Genomic DNA, 20843 nt, shown 5'->3' with positions numbered 1-20843 from the left:
GCCCCTGTCTCAGGTGAGATCCCCCTACTGAGCTGCTCCAGCCCTGGGAACAACAGCACAAGGACGTGGAGCTGCTGGAGAGAGTCCAGAGGAGGCCCCGGAGCTGCTGCCAGGGCTGGAGCCCCTGTGCTCTGGAGCCAGGCTGGGAGAGCTGGGGGGGGTTCCCCTGGAGAAGAGAAGGCTCCAGGGAGAGCTGAGAGCCCCTTACAGGGCCTGAATGGGCTCCAGGAGAGCTGGAGAGGGACTGGGGACAAGGCATGGAGGGACAGCACACAGGGGGAATGGCTTCCCGCTGCCAGAGGGCAGGGATAGATGGGATATTGGGAAGGAATTCCTGTCTGTGAGAGCAGTGAGGCCCTGGTGCAGGTTGGGCAGAGAAGCTGTGGCTGCTCCTGGATCCCTGGAAGTGTCCAAGGCCAGGTTGGACGGGGCTTGGAGCTACCTGGGCTAGTGGAAGGTGTCCCTGCCCATGGCAGGGGGTGGAACTGGGTGATCTTTAAGGTCCCTTCCAACCCAAACCATTCTGTGAATCTGTGATCAACTGCATGAAATGGTCACTCCAGTGCAGTCACAATATTTGAGGACAAGAAGAACCTCAGGGCAGGGGGCTGGTGGCTCCCCAGTTGTCTGTCCATGGTCATTGACCGTGGTCTTTGTCCCCTCTGTGTCCCCTCCAGAGCTGTGACCCCTCTGTTCAGGCACCTCTCAAAGCAGCTCCACTTGTGCTGAGTGTCAGAGGGATGCACCTTATTTGCATAGATTTGAATAATGTCAGCTTTATTGTGCCAGTAAGCCTTCAATAAAAAGGGAATCACTTCAATAATTCAACAGTGGCTTTATCAAAACACTCCAGGTGGAAGTCGCTGGCAGGGGCAGGTTTGAAGCATCTGATGAAAGGTGTCAAAAAGTTTGGAGATCTCCCTATTTTATATAGTTTTTATAAGTTTGCCATTCAAAGCCACCTCTCAGATTGAATCCCAAGCATTTTGATCTCTGCTTTTTAACAACTCCACTGGAAACCTTTTTGCAGGAGAACAGCTTGGATCTGCAAAAAGAGGGAACGGCTGGAGCTGTGCCAGGGCGGGCTCAGGTTGGATCTCAGGGAAAGGTTCTTCCCCCAGAGGGTGGTTGGGCACTGCCCAGGCTCCCCAGGGCAGTGGGCACAGCCCCAAGGCTGCCAGAGCTCCAGGAGGGTTTGGATGTGGTGGGATTATTGGGGTGTCTGGGCAGGGCCAGGAATTGGACTGGATGATCCTGGTGGGTCCCTCCAGCTCAGGATATTCCGTGATTCTGTGACAAGAGCACTCAGGGCTGGGGAAAGAAAGGACACCTGAGCTCTTTTGAGGTCTCCCCACCAAAATTCCACTTGATGAAGCCACCCAGCCTCTCCTCAGCCCCTCTGTGCCATGGTGGCACCTCCAGAGGTCCCATCCGAGCACAGCAGGGGCAGGACCAGCGCTGGGTGAGATCCACAAGCCAGAGCACCCCGAAACCCCGTGGGATTCCCTCCCTGTGTGAGTGAGGACTGCAGGCCCCAGTCCTCAGGCTTCTCTGTCTCACAAAGGGCACAGCTTGCCCTTCACTCCCAGCTGACCTCCTCCTTGCATCCTATTCCTTATTCCCGTCACTCCTGCGTGAGTCATTCCAGAGTCATTCCAGCGGCTGCGCTTTGTCTCCCGGCCCGGCGAGCACAGCTCGGAGATGAGATGCACAAATGAGTCACAGTTCAAAAAGCAGGTACCTGAACTGTCAAAAATAAATGTACAGGATTTGATTCTTCAGGCTGGTTTTTGTTGTCATGCTTTGTTGTCTCTGGAAAAGCCTGGATTTGATGGAAAATAGGGCTGGTTTTCCCCCCCCTCCCTTTTCAGTTTTAAGATCGAGATCAGCTGCAGCAAAACGATGCTGGGCTTAATTCCCTCCAAATTAGTTTGCAGCTGCCTGACAGGTTTTGAGTGCATCATAATCCTTGCTGTGGTTGAGAGAAATAAAATTCCCCGTGCAAAAATATTAACAATTTTTTTTACTAACCCTCAGCTTTTTTGGGGAATGTTCAGCCTGGAAAGGAAAAGGCTCCCAGGTGACCTAATTGTGGCTTTCCAGGACCTGAAGGAGCCATCAAGAAAGAGGGAGAGAGACTATTTACAAGGGATGGAAGGACAGGACACAGGGAATGGCTTCCCACTGCCAGAGAGCAGGGATAGGTGGGATATTGGGAAGGAATTCCTGGCTGGGAGGGTGGGGAGGCCCTGTCCCAGGTTGGGCAGAGAAGCTGTGGCTACCCCTGGATCCCTGGAAGTGTCCAAGGCCAGGTTGGACGGGGCTTGGAGCAACCTGGGCTAGTGGAGGAGGCAGTGCTTGTGTTCAGAGAAGGAATTCAGGGTGTTGCTCAGTCAGCTGAACCAGAAGAAGGCTGAGATGTACAGGTGGGGAAAGGCCAGGGAGAGGGTTAAGGCACAGAGAAATGTCAGAGGGATGAATAAATTGAGGATTGGAGGTTAAAAGAAAGGTTCTGGTGGCAGAGCCTTGAGATCCAGGAGCAGGGAGCCTCTGGAAAGGTCTCCCAGAGGTGGGAGCACAGGCTGAAAGTGTAACTGCTTTTAAAGCTGAGGATTGGCCTTTTATGTGCCTCCATTAGTGAAGGGCTGGATTTGGTGACTGTGGAATGGATTTTCCAGCCTCCTGTTTCTGTGAGTTGGCAGGTGGATGATGAGTGTGATGCTGAGCATCCTCAGGGGTTGGAAGGGACTTCAAAGGTCTTCTCATTCCAGTCTTCCACTTTGTTGCTCCAGCCTGGCCTTGGACACTTCCAGGGATCCAGGGGCAGCCACAGCTTCTCTGAGCAACTTGGGCCAGGGCCTCACCACCCTCCCAGCCAGGAATTCCTTCCCAATATCCCACCTATCCCTGCCCTCTGGCAGCGGGAAGCCATTCCCTGTGTCCTGTCCCTCCATGCCTTGTCCCCAGTCCCTCTCCAGCTCTCCTGGAGCCCCTTCAGGCCCTGCAAGGGGCTCTCAGCTCTCCCTGGAGCCTTCTCTTCTCCAGGGGAACCCCCCCAGCTCTCCCAGCCTGGCTCCAGAGCAGAGGGGCTCCAGCCCTGGCAGCATCTCCGTGGCCATTAATCCATTAGGAGTCAAACCCAAACGCATTAAAAAGCATTAGAAAGGACAGTCTCTTCTTTTTCACTTGCTCCTTCATCCTTCTCTTCCCCCCATCACTTCCCTGCCTGGTCTTTGCTTCCCACCCTGCTCAGCACCGAGGGTGAGGTGAGAGCCCCAAGCAGGACCCTCCAGCCTCTGGAATTCAGCAGATCTCTTTTATCAACAGTGAGATCCTTGACTCTGCCCAGCACAAAATCCACTTTGTGCTCTGTTCTTGCTCCCCAACACCCCTGGGCTGCATCCCTGCCGTTCCTTCTCCGAGCTCTCTTCGTTCCCTCCGCTAATTACGGGCACAGCACCAGAATGTGCTTGGGGGGGGGAAGAAGCTTCATCCTGAGTTTGTTCCTTAACTGGGGGTGGGGAGGTGAAGAAATCTGCTGCCACAGCCCGGGCAGAAACAGCAGCTGCCATCCTCCAGCCCCGTGGAACACGAGTTTATCTGCCTTGCACAGAGCAGCAGAATCCCGCCGCAATCATCGCAGGGAACGGGAGATATGGAAATAGTTTTAAGTTTCATTTTGCTGGCTGTCGTCTCCCTTTGTCTTTTTTATTGAGCAGCAGTAATTTAACGGCGTTGTTTGACTCCTGTTCAGGCTCTTTCAGTGCCTTGTGCTGTATTGAGTTTCTGTTGAACGTTCGAGTGCGGCGCTGCAGTTTGATGCCTGATGGAAAAAGCAATAATTATTTCATTAATACCAGGGTAGAACTTGTCCATACTGAACAAGAAAGCAGAAAGCACCGAGTGTGTCATGTAAAATAATGTTTCTCAGCTTTGTTTTTGCTGTTGTGGAACAAAAGAACTCACTCTTTTGTACGTGTGCTCATTATGTACTCTTGCAACCTCCTCTTTTTGGAGAAAGGACCTCCTTTGGGTTGGAAGGGACCTTAAAATCACCCAGTTCCAACCCCCTGCCATGGGCAGGGACACCTTCCACTAGCTCAGGTTGCTCCAACCTGGCCTTGGACACTTCCAGGAATCCAGGGGCAGCCACAGCTTCTCTGCCCAACCTGGACCAGGGCCTCCCCACCCTCCCAGCCAACAATTCCTTCCCAATATCCCCTCTAATCCTGGCACTGGGAAGCCATTCCCTGTGTCCTGTCCCTCCATCCCTTATCCACAGTCCCTGTACAGCTCTGTTGGAGTTACCAATTCACGCTTTACCTGAAAACTTTATTTCATGACCATATTTGCAATATAAGTGTAAAATACTCTTATTCTAAGTAAAGAGGCTCCAGTAAAGCATGTTAAAGAGTCCTCCATCTTAGGCCACTGGAACTGGATCCAGAGCCGGGATCATGGGATCCTCTGCTCTGCTGAGCCCTCTGCTTTTCGGTTTCAAAAAGGACAGTACAATCCCATGGAATTCCTAAAGCTCTTCCAGCTCTCAGAGCAACCAGGAGGCTGAGAACACAGTCCAGAGGGGTCTAGAAGGCCACTGGAGAATGAACATGACCTCTCCAGAAAGAACAGAAAGAAAAGACAAAATTGGGGGAACGCAAAGCAAACAACTGAGAAAGAGAGAATGTTTTGGGGGAATCACATCGCGGAGTAGTGGGTTGGTTTGGGGTGGAAGGGACCTTAATGACCACCCAGTTCCAACACCTTCCACTCTCCCAGGTTGCTCAGGGTCCCGTCCAGCCTGGCCTTGGACGCTTCTTTTTGTTCTTGGGGGAACGTTCTTCGCTGTGTTCATGCACAGAGTGTTGTGGGGGTGAAACCTGGAGTTAAACTCTGGAAAGAGAAGTTGAACCCGGTCCCCGTGGTCAGACTGTGGGTGCTGTGGGTGCTCTGCCGGTGGGTTCGAAGGAAAAGTAAACCCAACCCTGTTGTTTAACATGAGCTGCTCCTCTGTGGTTGAATTCAGGGAGAAATACCAGCCCTGTGTAGTGCTTGGCTCTGTAACAGCCTGATTTTTATGAAGTGCCGGCGTTCCTTTGCAAGGGCTCGGGTTTGATTGTTGCTGACACCGGTTTTAGCTTTGCTGGCTCTGTGCTGGAAACCTGCCAGGCACAGCGACGTGGTTCATGCCCTGGAGCTTGCAGGAGCTGGGCAGGCCAAGGCTGGGAGAGGAGGGAGGGTGGAACAGGCTGTGTGACAGTTGTTTTGTCCCCTTCCCCCCCCCGCAGACGGTACCAAAGCCCATCGCGCTGGAACCCTGCTTTGGGAACAAAGCGGCCGTTCTCTCCGTCTTCGTGAGGTTGCCTCGAGGACTTGGGGGAATTCCACCACCAGGACAGTCAGGTGAGGGTTATCCTTGTCTCTCATGGCTTGGTATTGACTCCATACTCCTTCCCCAGCCTTACAGATTCACCTTTCCTGATCCCACAGAGCTGCTGTTCCCGCACCCCAGCTCAGGGTGTTTTAGGCTCCCTGGGTTGGGCCCTGGTGGCTTCTGAGCTGAGCTTTGAGGCAATTCCTTGGGTCAGGTGGTGGATGAATGTTTGATATTTCGATTATGCTTCAATTAATGCCTGGGGGAAAAGGGCCGTCTGGTACAGACAGCTTAGCAGTAGTTCCTTACGGAAAGTAACTTGTCACCGGCCTGTTCCACTTCATTCCCAGCCCCATTTTTAGGGAGACATCAAGTCATAGAGTCATGGGATGGTTTGGGTTGGAAGGGACCTTAAAGCTCGTCTTGTTCCACCCCCCCAGCCATGAGCAGGGACACCTTCCACTAGACAACATTGCTCAAAGCACCATCCCTGGAAGTGTCCAAGGCCAGGCTGGAAAAGGCTTGGAATGACCTGGGCTAGTGGAAGGTGTCCCTGCCCATGACAGGGATTGGAACTGGATGGTCTTTGAGGTCCCTTCCAACCCAAGCCACTCCATGATTCCCTGCCTTGCCCTGAGGAGGTTGCAGAGATGATGGATCCCCAGGAAGTGCAGTGAAACCTCCACGCCCACGTTCCTTCAGGTTTATTGTCGCCCATCTACTGATGCAGAAACGCCTTCAATACTAAGGGTTCATCCTTCAACATTAAGAGTCTCACACCCATTAATCCCCACACTTCCTGCAGCTTTTCCTGCTCAACTTGCTCCCCATTTCAGCTCATTCCAGAACGTTGGCTGGAGTTTAATCTCTTCAGCCCAAACGCTCTTCAGCTCTGCTCAGAAAATTCCACGTGTTTTGTGGCCTGCAGGCTTTTCCTCAGCCATGGCTGTGGGATTTGCTGCTGTGACTGTTTTGTTCCCTGACTCTTTGCTCTGCTGTCCCCAGGTCTCGCCGTGGCCAGTGCTCTGGTGGACATTTCACAACAGATGCCAATTGCCTACAAAGAGAAATCGGGCGCCGTCCGAAATCGGAAACAGCAGCCCCCTGCACAGCCAGGAACCTGTATTTGATGCATGGACATCACAAACTCTCTAGGGTTTTAAACAAAATGGAAAAGGAATACTGAGGAGGAGGAGGAGGAGGAAGATTTCCAAGTTGTGTCCCAAGAGACTCGAAGCACTCGGAAAAAAAAACAAAACAAAACAAAAACGAAACCACACCTTCCTTGATCCCGACTTTTTTCTCTCTCATCTCCGTGCTCTAGTTGGCTTTATTTGACAACTGCTCCACTTAAGTTTTACTGACAACGTGGCTTCAGGTTGCTCCTTTTTTTTTTTGTTTTCCTTCGAGTTCTAAGTAAAATAATTTTATTGCAGGGGGTTGGTGCCGCCAGTCCCTGCTGGGTGTAAATAGAACAGTAGTCCAATATGAATGACACTCAGGTTTCTACATGGAAAGTGCTTTGTAGTTCATGTATTTATCAAACTGTACAAAAGAGGAAAAAAAAAAAAAGATCCAGTGTTTACAGGTGTCAGCTCTCAACACATAAACACTACTATTAATCTTCAAAGCATCTCCTCATCCTTTGTTTTCATTTAGTGTTTAATTCCTCCCTTCATTACTTGTTTTCAGCGGAACTCTCTTCCAGACGCAGCCTTTTGTTGGTTTGTTTGTTTGTTTTTTGGGTTTTTTTAAGTCATCACGGTCCAGGAATGCAAAAGCTGGGATGGTTTGAAGGTTGATGTCGCTCAGAGCCGCGTGAAATAACTGGAAAAAGTCGGATGTTGCTTTGGAAGGACTCGGTGTTTACACGGTCTTAACCTGCTTGGAGTCCACCACACACAAGTGCCTAGACTTGAACAGATCTAGGGAGTGAGGAGACTGCTCCACATGCTTTTGAACACCATTAAATTCCCTTGAAATATCTGTACGCTCACATCCAGAGTCGCCCGAGGCAATCTGTGTTCTCTATCCCAGGAAAATGGCATTTTCCTGGCTGACCAGCCGCTCACCCAGGTGGAAATACCTGGAGGGCGAGTAGAGTTCCGGCGTCTCACGAGCAAACTCCTGGTTCCACCAGCGTTTTCCCAGCAGCAGTTTGTGTTCCAGGTCAGGTCCATCAGATTTCCTCCTGATTTTGGCCCCTTTCCTCTTCCTCCTCCCTTTTCCCTTCTCCCGCCTTGGATGAGAGCTGAGCCGGGAGCCGTCGCTCCTCGGTGGTTACAGGGTTTGCTCCACCTCCTGCAGGGTGTAAAAACCAACACTCCACGTCCCAGAGTGCTCAAGGATGAATTAAAAAGAAAAGAACTTTAAACAAAAACCAGGCAGAGCAGCTTGGTTTGGCCACAGGTTTGAGACCTGCTGGTGTTTGAGCCCTGGTGGGTGTCGAAGAAGTGGCTGGTTGGGGAAAGGGTTTTGCAAACAGCAGAGAGAAGGTTTGGCTTTTTTGGGGGGGCATCAAACCACCTGAACCGCTCTGGTGAGTCAGGGTTGTGTTTGGAGGCTCAAGGCTGGGTTTGATGAGTTGGGGTTGTGTTTGAAGGCTCAAGGCTGGGCTTGATGAGTTGAGGTTGTGTTTTGAGGCTCAAGGTTGGGCTTAACCCTTCTGCCTGTGCGTGGTGGTGGTGCCCAGTGTTTCCTTGGAGTCTGGAATGTGGCACAGCCAGGGCCTCAGGACGTGGTGGTGTTTTGGAGCTGGTGGGAAGGTCTTAGTGAAGGTGCCAAACTTGTGTAATTATGGCTCAGTCACAGTAATTTTGGGGTCCAGTCACTGGATTGTGTGGAGAACATCTAATATTTATTAAACAGCTGGGAATTGCTCTTAGGTCTTCTGGTCAGGTGGCACTTTCCAAACTGAAACCCAGACCACTGCATCTTTTTTTTAATGCACATTTTGGTGATCAGTCACATCAACCACTCGTTTTTTGGGCTGGTTTCCTTTTTTTTTTTCTAGCCATGTATTTTGAAGAGGCTTTTCAGAGCGTGGCAGCATCACAGCAAAGATGTGGAGTTGCTGGCAGAGGTGATGGGAACAGCCTGGTTGGTGGTCTGGGGACCCTGGTGGGTGATAATTCCGAATTAATGTGTCATTTAACAAGTGCAGTGGGACTGCAAAAGGGTGTTGGGACTGGAGAAAAACATTAGGGAAAAAAAGTGCATTTTATATATATAAATATATATAAATGCATCTGTTTCTAAACCAGAAGTTTAAATGCCCTCTGGGAAGAAGGAATTCTGGGCGGAAAAGGGGTGAGTTTTGTGTTTTAGGATGAAGGGATTTAGGTAGTTTCAAGTTTTACCTGATGCACAGATTACCTCAGACAGATTCATCTCCTTCCTAACTTGCTCTGTGATAAGGACTGACCTGAACTGGAGAAATAAGACTGGACTAAAATCCCTCCCCTGTTATTCCATGTTTTCAGCCACGATGCTCATCCTCATGTTTGGAAACGTCTTCTTCTTGCTCTTCCAACCCTTTTTTTTTGGGAGGAAAACTGCCACCTCATGTGGAGAAAACCCTTGGGCTCGAGTCTCCTTAGTCAGGACAGAGCTTAAGGAGGGGCTTAAAGTTCTTGCTGAGATTTTCCTGAGCAGAAATAGCTCCCAGAACTGGAGGCCCTGGAGGGGTGATAGATTTTTTTTTACATTCATAAAAAGACATAAATATTGATTTTAGGGGGGAGCTTTCCCACCCCTGGAGAGATGGATTGTCAGGTCTCCAAAGCCACGAAACGAGGTGTCAAGATTTTGGGAAAAAAAGAGCAAAAATGATCAAAGTTTTGAGGTTGAGCAGAACAAAAAAAAAAAAAAAAGTCAGTAGAGGGACAAGAGTTAGTGATATAAATAACAGGGTTATTTATATAAATAAAAGCTCCTTTAGGATGTAGCTCTGCTCTGCATCTGATCTCCAAACCGATGAGGGACAAGAGAACTCATACAAGAGCTCTGCTGCAGTTTCATCCCAACTTGAAGGTAAAACAGGGAAAAAAGTGGGAAGGAATGGGAATTTCTGGTGGTTTATCACCAGGCCAATATCAACAGTGAAGGATTTATGGGAATATTTCCTTTGGAAGTGAAGTGGGGAGGGGAAAGAACAACCTGATTTCCTGGGAGAATCTGTAAATAAATGACAAACAACACCCGGATTTTGCACTTGGACATAAAATCTCCAGCAACTTGCAGGAGGTGGAGAGATTTAAAATGTGCATAAACCAGAAAAAAACCCTATTGAATGTATTTTTGATGCTTTTTAAGTGTTGTCTGAGTTTTGTCTTCAGCTGATCAGCATTAGGTGACTTTTCAGAGCTTGAAACATCAGATTATGTCGTGGTATCTTGCCAAGCAGGGAGAAATAACTTGATTTTCCGTGTTCAAATGCATTTCTCTTCAGTGTAGAAACCAAGGGAAAGAACAGCTTTTCCCATTGAAAAATGAGGGAAAATCCAACACTTGGGAGACAAGGAATAAATGTCCTTAAATTCAATCACCACGTGGAGGATTAAGGCAGCAGTTGAAGCCTCTGTTATTAAGATTGTGGCAGTGATTTCCATCCAAAAATCACTGTATTCCATCCAAAATCACTGTTTTCAGGTGTTTAGAACCAGCTGAAATTCAGCATTTGATGTCTCGACCCTCAGAACTTTTCAATTCTTTGAGAGGAGCCTTTTTAACAAAAAAAAAAAAAAAGAATAATAAAAGCTGAGAAGTGTTTTAGCCCCTTTATTCTACTGGATCTCCAAATAACAAAAAACCACACTTGTTTTTCTTTTTAATTCCCTGTTTTCCATGGTTTTTAGTCTGGAATTTTTTCTGGGCTGTCACAGCCTGACCCTGCCACGCTCTGGGTGGATGTTTTGGGTGCAAGAAGGTTTGTGAGACACAACTTTGGAGTTGTTGTTGCTCTCCCTGGGCTTCAAAAGTGCTGGGTTGAAGTTGCCAAAATAAAGCTGTTTAACAGAAATCATGGCGTGGAGTGTCCCAAAATTCAGTGGGACGGTGCCATTAACACGTGGCAGCTCCTTTGGCTGCTTCCTTAGGGATAGTTTATGTCCCAAATATTGCTCAGAAACATCGTTTCTCCGTGGTAAATGTTCCCAAGGTGCAGGGAATGGTTTCAATGGAAACTCAGCTTGTCCCACCCTAAATAAGCTGAATTTTGAGGCTGAAACCGAATTTAGGCTTTTCCCACGACCTGCCGGAATTCCAAAGCCGCAGAGCCGAGGCCGACTCTCCATCCGGGTGTTTTCCAGCTGCTTTGCCTTTCCCACAAGCCCCTGAGTTAGGGCATCAGCTGCATCCCAGGAGTCTTTTCCCTGGAAACAGGGCCTCGCTGGTGAGGGAGCAAAGAGTGGACTCTGCATTCCCGGAGCGATTCCCAACCTCATCCGCTCCCAGCCAGCAGTGGATGCCTCTGCTTCTCCCATTTTATCCATTCGGGAATGCCACAGGGAAGGGGAGGGCTGAGCTGCAGGAGCAGGTGGGAGAGGGAATTGTGGGGGGGTTTATTGGGAAGATCCTTGGGAGGAGGAAGGAGGGGGGTCTCTCTGTCTTATTCTTGGGCGCGTTCTTGGCAATTTTTGGTTGAATTCCCGCTTTTCCCATCGGGAGCTGCTGAAACGAGCTGGGTTTGCCACGCCAGGACTACAACAATTTGTGTATATGCTGGTTTTTTTGCTGCATCAGGGCAGGTTTTATTGAGTTTATTCCCTTTGTTCCGACACCACCCCCGGGCCGGTTGTGTGTGCGTCTTCCAGGTAACTACAATTCCTTGGCCGTTCCCTCCCTCTGTTTGTCACCGATTCCACAAACCTCATCAAGGAGAAAGAAGGAAAAAAAAAAAAAAAACAACAAATAAATAAAAAAATCACAGTTGTGGAGGAGCGTTAACATACGTCAGTCCATTTTTTTTTACAAAAAAATTAAAAAGAAAAAAAAAGAGAAAATAAAAATAGAGTTTTATATTACTCCGAAATTTGTGCACAATAAATGTTCTTTCAGATCCTCGAATTAATTGCATTCTGGATTTTCTTTTTTTTTTTTTTTTTCCCCCTCTTTGTCCTGTAATTATTTACAATTCTTCTCTGTGTTCACACTCGGGCTTAGTTTGTTAATATGTATAATTTAGCATTTCTTGCATTCATATGTAAATAGGAGCAAGTATTGTAAACTATTTCATTGCTGGGGTCGTGGGTGTTATACATACACACATTTAGGACTGCAGTTTTTTGGTATAATTTTTTTGTATTGTAAAATAACAGCTAATTTAAAAGCCGGAACGAGGAAAATCTTGGGAGGTCTGTGCATTTTAAATACAAATGTGAAGTACCTGTATATAAATAAAAGTAAATAATGCAAAATCTTTCCTCTGAAATAAAAAGTAGATGATCTGGTTAATTTTTTTTTTTTGTTCCTTTTTTTTAAAATTGGTTTTGTTAAATTGGGGGGGGGGGGAAATAATTCCAGGTGTTTATTTAAAGGTTCCTGGGTGGGGTGAGGGTGAGTTTCTTCCAGTGTGGATCTCAAGGGGTTCCTGCCACATCCACGGAATTTGGGAGGAGGAAGGAGGACGTGTCTCCCATCACTTTAGATAATTAAAATAGTTCAATCTGTAGATTTTAAAGGTAGAGACAGTTATTGAACAGTTTCCATTTCAATATATATATTTATAAAATATATATATATATATATATATATATATATATATATGACATGAACTACATGAACACAATTTTTCCACTAAACTTCATTTGAATCCCTGTGCCAGGGCCAACAATTCCCTCCCTCAGCTCATTTCGGACAGCAGGAGAAAATACAGGGATGGGGGATGTTTCATCCCTGCTCTGGTTTGTGTTGGAGCAAAGAAAAGAGGTAGGAAAGGAAAGGGAAGGGAAGGAAAAAGGAAAAGGGAAGGAAAGGAGAAAAGAAAGGACAGGAGAAGGAAAGGAGAAAGGGAAGGAGAAAAAGGAAAGGAAAAATTAGGGAAGAAGGAAACAAAAGAAGGAAAGGGAAGAAGGAAAGGAAAACGGAAAGGGAAGAAGAAAAGAAAGAAGGAAAATAGAAAGGAAAGGAAAAAATAAAGGAAGAAGGAAAGGGAAGAAGGAAAGAGAAGAAGGAAAGAGAAGAAGAAAGGAATAGGGAAATGGAAAAAGGAAGAATAAAAGGAAAGGAAAAAGGAAAGAAAAAAGGAAAGGAAAAAGGAAGGGCAGAAGGAAAGGAAAAAGGAAAGGCAAGAAAGAAATGAAAAAGAAGGGAGGAGAGTGTGGAGGTTTTCCAGGGCTCTGTGCACACCCAGGGTGATGCTCTTTCCCACCTCCTGTCATTAATGAACACTTCTGGGTAAGGAGCCAGAGAGGGATTTGCCATCCAGCTTTTCTCCCCAGAAACCTTTAAATACCAGCCTCCTACAGGAGGAACGGAGGCAGCTTCAAATCTCATGAAAACCCAACCCCTTGACCTCCCCCAGAAAGGCTGGACTGGAGGATGGGAGGTGTTTCTCCAACCCAACCAAAACTGGGGGAGCTCCGGGATGGTTCCACTCCCTGGATGGTGGGAAATTCATCTGTCGATCCAGTGAAAGCACCAACATTTCCATTTTCCCCCAATTATTGGGAAGAAGGGAGGAAACAGAGGAGTACAAACGAGGCAGAATTCCACAGCTGAGGCATTGCCAAATTCCGAATTCAAAAATTCCAAAAGGAATTTGCAGAGGTTCTCCTGTTTCCCCCGGGGGTTTTTGGTTTCTGAACTAATCAAGCAGCAGCAAAGCAGGGGCTGGAGGGACAAAAGAGAAACCCTGAGATGTTCTCAAAGGCACAAGATGAACTAGGTGGGGGGAGATCTAATGAGAGGCCTGATGGCACCTGCTGAGGGGTTTTCTGGGACACAGGTGTCCCCATCTCTGGAGGTGGGATGAGCTCCCATAGTTCCCCTTTGTAGGGATGACTGGGAGCAGCAGCACCTCCCCAGGCTGGATCTGCAACACAGACAGACCCAACACCCTCAGCCACGTGATTTTGGGACACCATCAGCACCCTGTGGCAGCTCTGAGGTGAGGCCTGGGCTGTCCTGGAGGGATTTTTTCTCCTCAGTGACTCCAGAGACTCAGGGATGACAAACTCGGGATGAGGGATCTGCACTGGGGATGTCCTAGGGGAGGTAAAAATCTCAAAGAGGGAGATCTGATGGTTCAAGTCACACTGAAATGGGATTTTTTTCAAGGGATGGAGGGACAGAACATGGAGGAATGGCTTCCCATTACCAAAGGGGGTGGCTAGGTGGGATATTGGGAAGGAATTCCTGGCTGTGAGGGTGGGGAGGTCCTGGTCCAGGTTGGGCAGAGAAGCTGTGGCTGCCCCTGGATCCCTGGAAGTGTCCAAGGCCAGGTTGGAGCAACCTGGGCTAGTGGAAGAGTGTCCCTGCCCATGGCAGAGGGTGGAACTGTTTGATCTTTAATGTCCCTTCCAACCCAAACTGTTCCATGATTCCATGATCAGCTGCAGGATCAGACCCTTCCTTCACCCTTCACTTCCCTGTGTTCCTGGTTCTTCCTCAGACCTTGGGAATGTCCCAGAAGCCACATCTGCAGGGAATTTAGCCAAAAAAACACCTGCTGGGCCACTCAGGCTCTATAAGGCAGGGCAACAACTTGCTCCTCTTTATTCCTCTGCTGCTGCTGAGGAATTGCTGCTGCAATTCCATGAGCTCAGAGCCTGCAGGAACGGGCTGTTTCTGGTGGTGAAGGTGGGATTTAACCTCTGCTGGTCCTCACAGTGAGCCCTGGGTTTGATTTGGAAGTGTGGAGATTGTGGCAGCTGATCAGGAGGCATCGTCATGCTCGGGAATTAAAGCAGAACACGGAGGTAACTCCGGTGTCCCTGTTTCCCCACCCCATCCCACCATCAGTTTTTCCAGCTCTGCTTCCCAGTCTGCAGCCACAACGTGCCTCCAACAGCCTGACTGCCAGGATTCCCACTGACACATTCCCTGGGATCCCTGCTCCCACCAGAAATCGTTTCCACTCCCCCTCAGGAAAAAAACCAAAACCCAAACACAAAGCACCATAAACATTTTCAGAGCCAATTCTGCAGCGCTTCCCTTCGGCAAAGATCTGCTGTTCCTGCAGAAATCCGATGTTTTATTGACCGTGGTGAGATTCCTCCAACCCTGTCAGCACTTCAGCACCGTTTTCACGGAGATTAACGGGTGGGAAATTGTTGTTTCTGGTTCAAACGTCCCCTCTCAGCAGTTCAACACCAGCTGCAGGATTTCACTTGTGCTGTGTCTGCGCTCACAGCACGATGGGAATCCTGGATCTCCCTCAGATCCCATCTCCAGGCCTGTCCTCCAAACTCCTAGTGCTGCCCCATGCCCTGCTCTGTCGTGGAATCATGGAATGGTTTGGGTTGGAAGGGACTTCAAAGCCCATCCAGGGACACCTTCCACTATCCCAGGTTGCTCCAAGCCCCATTCAACCTCTCCTGGGGGCTACAGGAGTCGTAGGACCTTTTCTCTGGGAATGTGGGAAAATCACTCCCCCTGCTCTTGCCTCACAGTTTGATGTCTGTGGTTGGAGGAGGGAGTGAGGATCAGTTTTGTCGTGTCCCCCAAAACCAGGCCCAGGCCTGGAGGTGGGATACAAGTGGGGGTCAGGCAAAGCTTCTTCCAGCTGTTTGTGGTTTTGTGGTTCTCCGGCTCCAAAATCTCTCCACCCTAAATTTAAGGTGGTTTCTAGGCTTTCCTGAAGCATCCCAGAGCAGGGGTGCTCCAACCAGCCCCACATTGATCCCACCAGGATCGAGGAGCAGGGGAATCCATGGGAGTCCCATCAGGGAGTTCCCGAGGTCTCCCTCAAGCCAGGTCCCCCCTGAAGCTCAGCAGCTCCTGCCAGCCCCCACCAACTGCTCCTGGACTGTCCCCACCAGCTTTTTGGGAGCTGATTTTGGTCAAGGGTCACCTCCAAGATCCGGGGAAAACACCTCAGACCTGCAGCGCTTTCACAGCCCAGTTCAGGTTCAACAGGCTGGAATTCCTGTCTCAGGAATTTTTCTTTGGCTCAGCCCAGGCACTGTGGGGAAGTAAAGGGCCCTGAGGAGAATCCCATCCATCCCTGACCCCCCCAGGCTTTGCTCCCCTTCAGCTGCTTCGCCCCTGCATGGAGGTAAATGTGGTTTTGGGGAGGAAAACACGACTTTGGGGAGGAAAAACGACAACATTTGTGTCCAACCTTCAACTCCCTTTGTGTTTGGGAACTGCCTTGAATTTCACTCACTGTTTTTATACAAATTTTATCTACATTTCTTTTCTAGAGATTTCCCCCCCATCACCCAAAAAAATTGGCAGGAAAACATTCCATTTGCCTCTGATCGATTTTCCTGCGATTTCTTTCTTTTTTTTTTTTTTTTAAATTTGCCAAAAATAGCTCCCAGATGTTCATGGCATGAACTGAAGTCTCCCTTTCTGGCATGAACCATCACCCTCCTCCTCCATCTCCCTCCTCCTCCTCCATCTCCCACCTCCTGTGCCCGCTGGGGGGGTGCAGCAGCACCAGTGGCTCCCAGTTATTTCCACCCACTGGGTCTTGTGGTGGCATCTCCTCATTAGTGGCTCCACATGCCTTTAATTGCTGGTGCAATTACTCCCATCCCTGTTAGATCTTGCAGTGCCTCCCTCCTCCTGGTGGCACCAGCTTGGAGACAAATATTCCCCAAATTGCTCCCAAATCTTTGCAGTCTTCACCCCCACAGGCAGCACAAGGACCCAGGGAAGGGCTGGAGCTGTGCCAGGGCAGGGTCAGGTTGGATCTCAGGAAAAGGTTCTTCCCCCCGAGGCTGGTTGGGCACTGCCCAGGCTCCTCAGGGCAGTGGGCACAGCCCCAAGGCTGCCAGAGCTCCAGGAGGGTTTGGACAACGCTCTGAGGGACAGGGTGGGATTGTTGGGGTTGTCCTGTTGGACTGGATGATCCTCGTGTGTCCCTTCAGGATATTCCATGATTCTATGATTCCAGCCAACTTGCTCACCTGCGCCCCACCACAATTCCAACCCCACCCAAAACATCCCCCCCAGTTCTTCCAGCTCAAAACCATCCTGGACATCCCAGCACGGACATCCCGGCGCTGCAGGTGGGATCCAAGAGGTCAGGAAAATGCATGTGTGCTTTATTCATGGATATGTTGGAATATTGACACGTACAGAAGAGAGAAGTACAAGTCTGAGCCCAGGATGGGCTGACACCCACCCACCCCCCTGCCCTGGTGCAGGTGCCCACACAGGGGTCACTGCTCCAGCACCACCTCCCAGCCCTGGATCTTCCCTCCCTGCTCACATTCCTTCTTGGAAAACAATGTCCATGATGACATGACATGATGCCAACATGGATTTGTACACTCACAATGTTTCCTGGGCTCTCAGGGTTGTCAAACTCCTGGGAACAGTGCTGAGCAGGCAAAAAAATAAGAGTTTAGTGGCTACAGAAAGTCTGGCTGGTTCTTTAATTATTATTATTTTTTTTAAATTATTAATTTTTTTTTTTTCCCGTGACTCTTCTTTGTGCTTATGGAAGTCCCCAGGAATGGAGTAATTCCTAAACGAAAAATTGTCTCCCCTTTTTCTCTCTCTTGGTTTTCTCAGTCCTTTGCCTTTACAAGCAGCTTTGGGGGTTAAAGAGATTTAAAGGTGAAGATCCAGGGTTTGCTTCACAGAATTCGGCAGGGATGGGATTTCATCCCAAAAAATCACTGGCTTTTCACAGGGGAAAAGCAATGGCCTGTGCACACGTGTGCTGGTGGGAGGGAGGAGTGGAATCAGGATCACATCTCTGAGCAAGGCTCAAAAGTCTTTTTGCAAAGTTTGATTCGTGAACAGGCCTGAGGGGAGAATCGACATCAAATATTGGTGAAAAGGGGGAAATGATCGGGGAAAAAGCCGTGAAGATTTGGGGATTATTGTTTAATTCCCACCTGCCTGGCTCTTTCCTGCTGGGTGAGAGGCTCTTGCTCTGTGCCCCACTCACTTTTTTCCAAAGGACAGGAAATGGGAATTGAGGGTCTCATTCAGCTGTGATGCTTAGAGAGAACAAATCCTAAGGAGTCTTAAAAGCAAGATATCCCTGGAAGTGTCCAAGGCCAGGTTTGGAGCAACCTGGGCTAGTGGAAGGTGTCCCTGCCCATGGCAGGGGGTTGGACTGAATGATCTTTAAGGTTCCTGCCAACCCATTCCATGATTCTACAATACAAATCCAGGGGAAATGATGACACCTCTCACTGAAATTGTTAAAAATCATTTAAAATGAACCTTCCAAAAAGTGCAAACAGACCACTGGTGCTGCTGTGGGGCAGGGCCCTGGACTAGGTGACCTCTGGATTCTCCACGTCGATTTTCCACAGCACCAGCCTGAAAGGAGAGGTCAGGTGGGCTTTCCAATCATCCCAACCAGCCAGAAAAACTCTTCCTCTGCTGGGTGAGAAGGAAATGGCAAAGTGGCACTTCAGCATCACTGGAACTGAGCTGTGAGAGCCCTGGGAGTGGAGCCATGAGAGCCCCAGGAGTGGGTGCTCCTGGAGAGCAGCTGGCACTTGTGTCCCCAGCCTACAGAGACTCAGCCTGTGCATCGTTAAAGAGTGGTGGGGACAGGCTGGATGTGTGGAAAAGCAGGGAATGACTGCAGGATTGGGAAGGAAAGGGGCACAGGAAGGCAATTCCCAGCGTGACCTCACGGAGCTGAGGTAGTTCCTTGCCTTTGAAGGGCTGAGCATCAGAGTTTCATCCCCCTCCCACCTCAGAGGACACGAGTTTTGCAGGGTTGGGGTTGTGCCATTTGCTCTCCCAGAGGACACTGAAGTCCTGGATGAAGGGGAGACGTTCATGGATTGTTTGTCAACTCCATGCATGGATATGGCACTTGGAAAGGACTTCCCTGGAGCTCTCCCTCCCTGCCTGTTTCTCTCACCCGGGGTGAGCCTTTTGGCCATGAAGTTCTCACCTGGAAGTCTCAGCTCAGGGTGGGACTTGGCACCCTGGACACAGGCCTTGGATCTTGAAACATTCCCACCCTGCACACAGGCCTTGGATCTTGGAATATTCCCACCCTACACACAGGTCTTGGATCTTGGCATGTTCCCACCCTGGACACAGGCCTTGGATCTTGGCATGTTCCTCTGCCCTGGATTAGGAACACCAGGAATTTTGGACAGGATGCACCAGGAGGATTTCTGGCTGTGTCTGTCACACCCACAGGTGTTCAGCTCCAAACAAGAGAGGTTCCACGTTGGACCAAAACCCAAGGAAGCTGCTGCAGTTTCCCAGCAAAATCTGCAGGAGGAAACAATGGGAGGTGTTCTACAGGGAATGGGAACAAAAAGCACTGAATTCTTCTGTGTCAGCTGCTGCTAAGCCTTTCCACGGATCCAAATGCTAAGGAAATAATGGTGCTCCTTGGAGGAGCACAACCCAAGGGAGAAATGGGCTGCTGCAAATCCCAAGCCTCAATATTCCGGGAGAATCTGGGGCTATTCCTGTGCCTCCCGTGGCAGCCAGCCTGGATCAGCATTTATCTTGGGAAGCCTTCTCACCCTTCCTTGCATTCTCTTTCCTGGTTTGATGTAGGAAGGGGCTCAGCCTTCCAGGAAGGTACTGGGACTCCTCAGCTCAAGGGAAGAGGATGCTCAGGTCACACCAGAGCCACCCAAGACACCCCAGAGATATTTACCCCCACCTCCCTCCAGCTCTGGCTGCAGCTCAGTCCAAAGGGTCCCTTCCCTTTGTTCAAGTGACCTCTTGGCTGAAGAAACAGGAGCTGGCAGGAGGAAAAGCCCTTTCCCTGCTCACCTGGACACAAGTGAGGAGAGTTCTCCAAGGAGAGGAAACCACAGCAATGCATTCCCTACCCATAGCATGATCCATTACATGGCCTTTCCTGGATATTTCTGTCCTCAGGGTGGTATCTAGAAACCTCTCCTACCTGCCTCTTCCCAGGAAAACTGATGAAATCCCCTGGCTGCAGACTGAGATTGATGGATGCACAGGCAGCGCGTGAGAGTGGGTTGTGTTGGGCTCACACAGTGATCCCTGATGGAGAAAGCTCAGCTTGGAGTGGGACAACACTGGCCTCTGGTTGTTTGGATGTGACCAAAAAAAAACACTCCACCCCAAACACTTGACAGGACCAGAGGATTGGGATTCTCGGGTCAGGACACGAAAAACCAGCCGGGAACAAAACGCAACACACGTGTTTCTTCCTGAACACCAGCAACACATGACACAGGTTTCCCCAAAAAGGAGGGCCCGAGGGGTGGGTGGCAGCTGGGAGACACATGCTGGTTGTACTCTGCTTTTCCAGAGGGTGGAGAATCCCTGCCAGCCAGTTCGGAGTGTGCTGATTTGCTCCACCCCAGCGGTGCTTCAGGTTCCTCTCTGGTGAACGATCCCAACAACCTTCTCACCACTGCTCTGGTTTCTTCAGTCTGAAGCAACCAGGTGGGTTGTCCTTCAGGTCCTGAGCGTCCCTGGAGACAGTTTGAGCTCCACATCGCTTGACTTGTCCTGCCAAGAGCCCCCCAGGATGAGTCAGGGCTTCAGGAAACCTCCTGACGGCTTCTCCATCCATCCAAAGTCTTTCCCCTCCTGGATGGGGCAGGCAAAAGCATTTCCTTTGCAGCTCCCATGTCCTGGATCAACTCTCTCCTTCCTCTTTTTCAATGGGACTGTCCATGGCTCCAACCCCCTCCACAGAGAGCTGGAGAGACAACAACCAAGCTGTGGGGTGGGAAGGTGGCCAGGACCAAGGATGAACCGGTTGTTGACGATGCCAATTGTAGAAAATCAAATAAACTGGCAGAGGGATGAGGAGGAGGAGGAGGGAGGGATGCCCAAACCACACCTCTCCTTCCCATCCCCTTCCTCCTCCTGAAAAAGTCACTGCTCTGGTTGTTTTGTAAGGAAACCGACACCAAATCGAGTCCGTGTCCGGCACATTCCTGCCCTGCCTCACATCCCAGAGAGGCTCAGCACGGCAGGAGTGAGGAGAGGCCAAATCCAGAGCGGAGAGGCTGCCCAGGGGGAAGGGGCTGCCGGGCTGGAGGTCCCTGAGGACAGACGGGTGGAGCCCCGGAGGAGCCGCTCCTCCCCCGCCACCTGTGAGGGAAAGGAAAAGCATCAGAGGGGGGATCGTGGAATTGTGGGATGGTTTGGGCTGGAAGGGAGGTGAAGGATCATGTCATTCCACCCTCCTGCCATGGGGACACCGTCCACCAGCCCAGGTTGCTCCAACCTGGCCTTGGATGCTTCCAAGGGATGGGGCAGCCACAGCTTCCCTGGGAATTCCATCCCAGCCCCTCACCACACTCACAGGGAAGAATTTCGTCCCAATATCCCATCTAAACCTACTCTCTGTCAGTTTGAAGCTGTTCCCCCTTGT

General features: G+C 49.7%; 2 protein-coding genes across 4 annotated transcripts in view; one reads left to right on the top strand and one right to left on the bottom strand.

Annotated features, from left to right (window-relative positions):
* The window catches only part of ATRN (attractin), a 151928-nt gene extending 140587 nt beyond the window's left edge, over nt 1-11341 (top strand). The window contains exons 28-30 of one of the 2 annotated variants that reach the window (XM_032684986.1): nt 5289-5403; nt 6380-7948; nt 8017-11341. The gene's annotated coding sequence lies outside the window, so the exon portion shown is untranslated. Of the gene's footprint in view, nt 1-5288; nt 5404-6379 lie in introns of both variants that reach the window. The other variant, XM_032684985.1, reaches the window with a different exon arrangement.
* Nucleotides 11342-17444: 6103 nt separating this feature from the next.
* The window catches only part of GFRA4 (GDNF family receptor alpha 4), an 81358-nt gene continuing 77959 nt past the window's right edge, over nt 17445-20843 (bottom strand). For both annotated transcript variants that reach the window (XM_032686510.1, XM_032686512.1), the window contains exon 8: nt 17445-20560. In XM_032686510.1, the coding sequence (XP_032542401.1) occupies nt 20414-20560 (147 nt within the window). In that variant the 3' untranslated portion in view covers nt 17445-20413. The remainder of the gene's footprint in view (nt 20561-20843) is intronic.

The sequence above is a fragment of the Chiroxiphia lanceolata genome, chromosome 4, assembly GCF_009829145.1.
Source record: "Chiroxiphia lanceolata isolate bChiLan1 chromosome 4, bChiLan1.pri, whole genome shotgun sequence".
Taxonomy (NCBI): domain Eukaryota; kingdom Metazoa; phylum Chordata; class Aves; order Passeriformes; family Pipridae; genus Chiroxiphia; species Chiroxiphia lanceolata.
The sequence above is the reverse complement of the archived record's forward strand: the minus strand, read 5'-3'. Positions and strand labels throughout refer to the sequence as shown.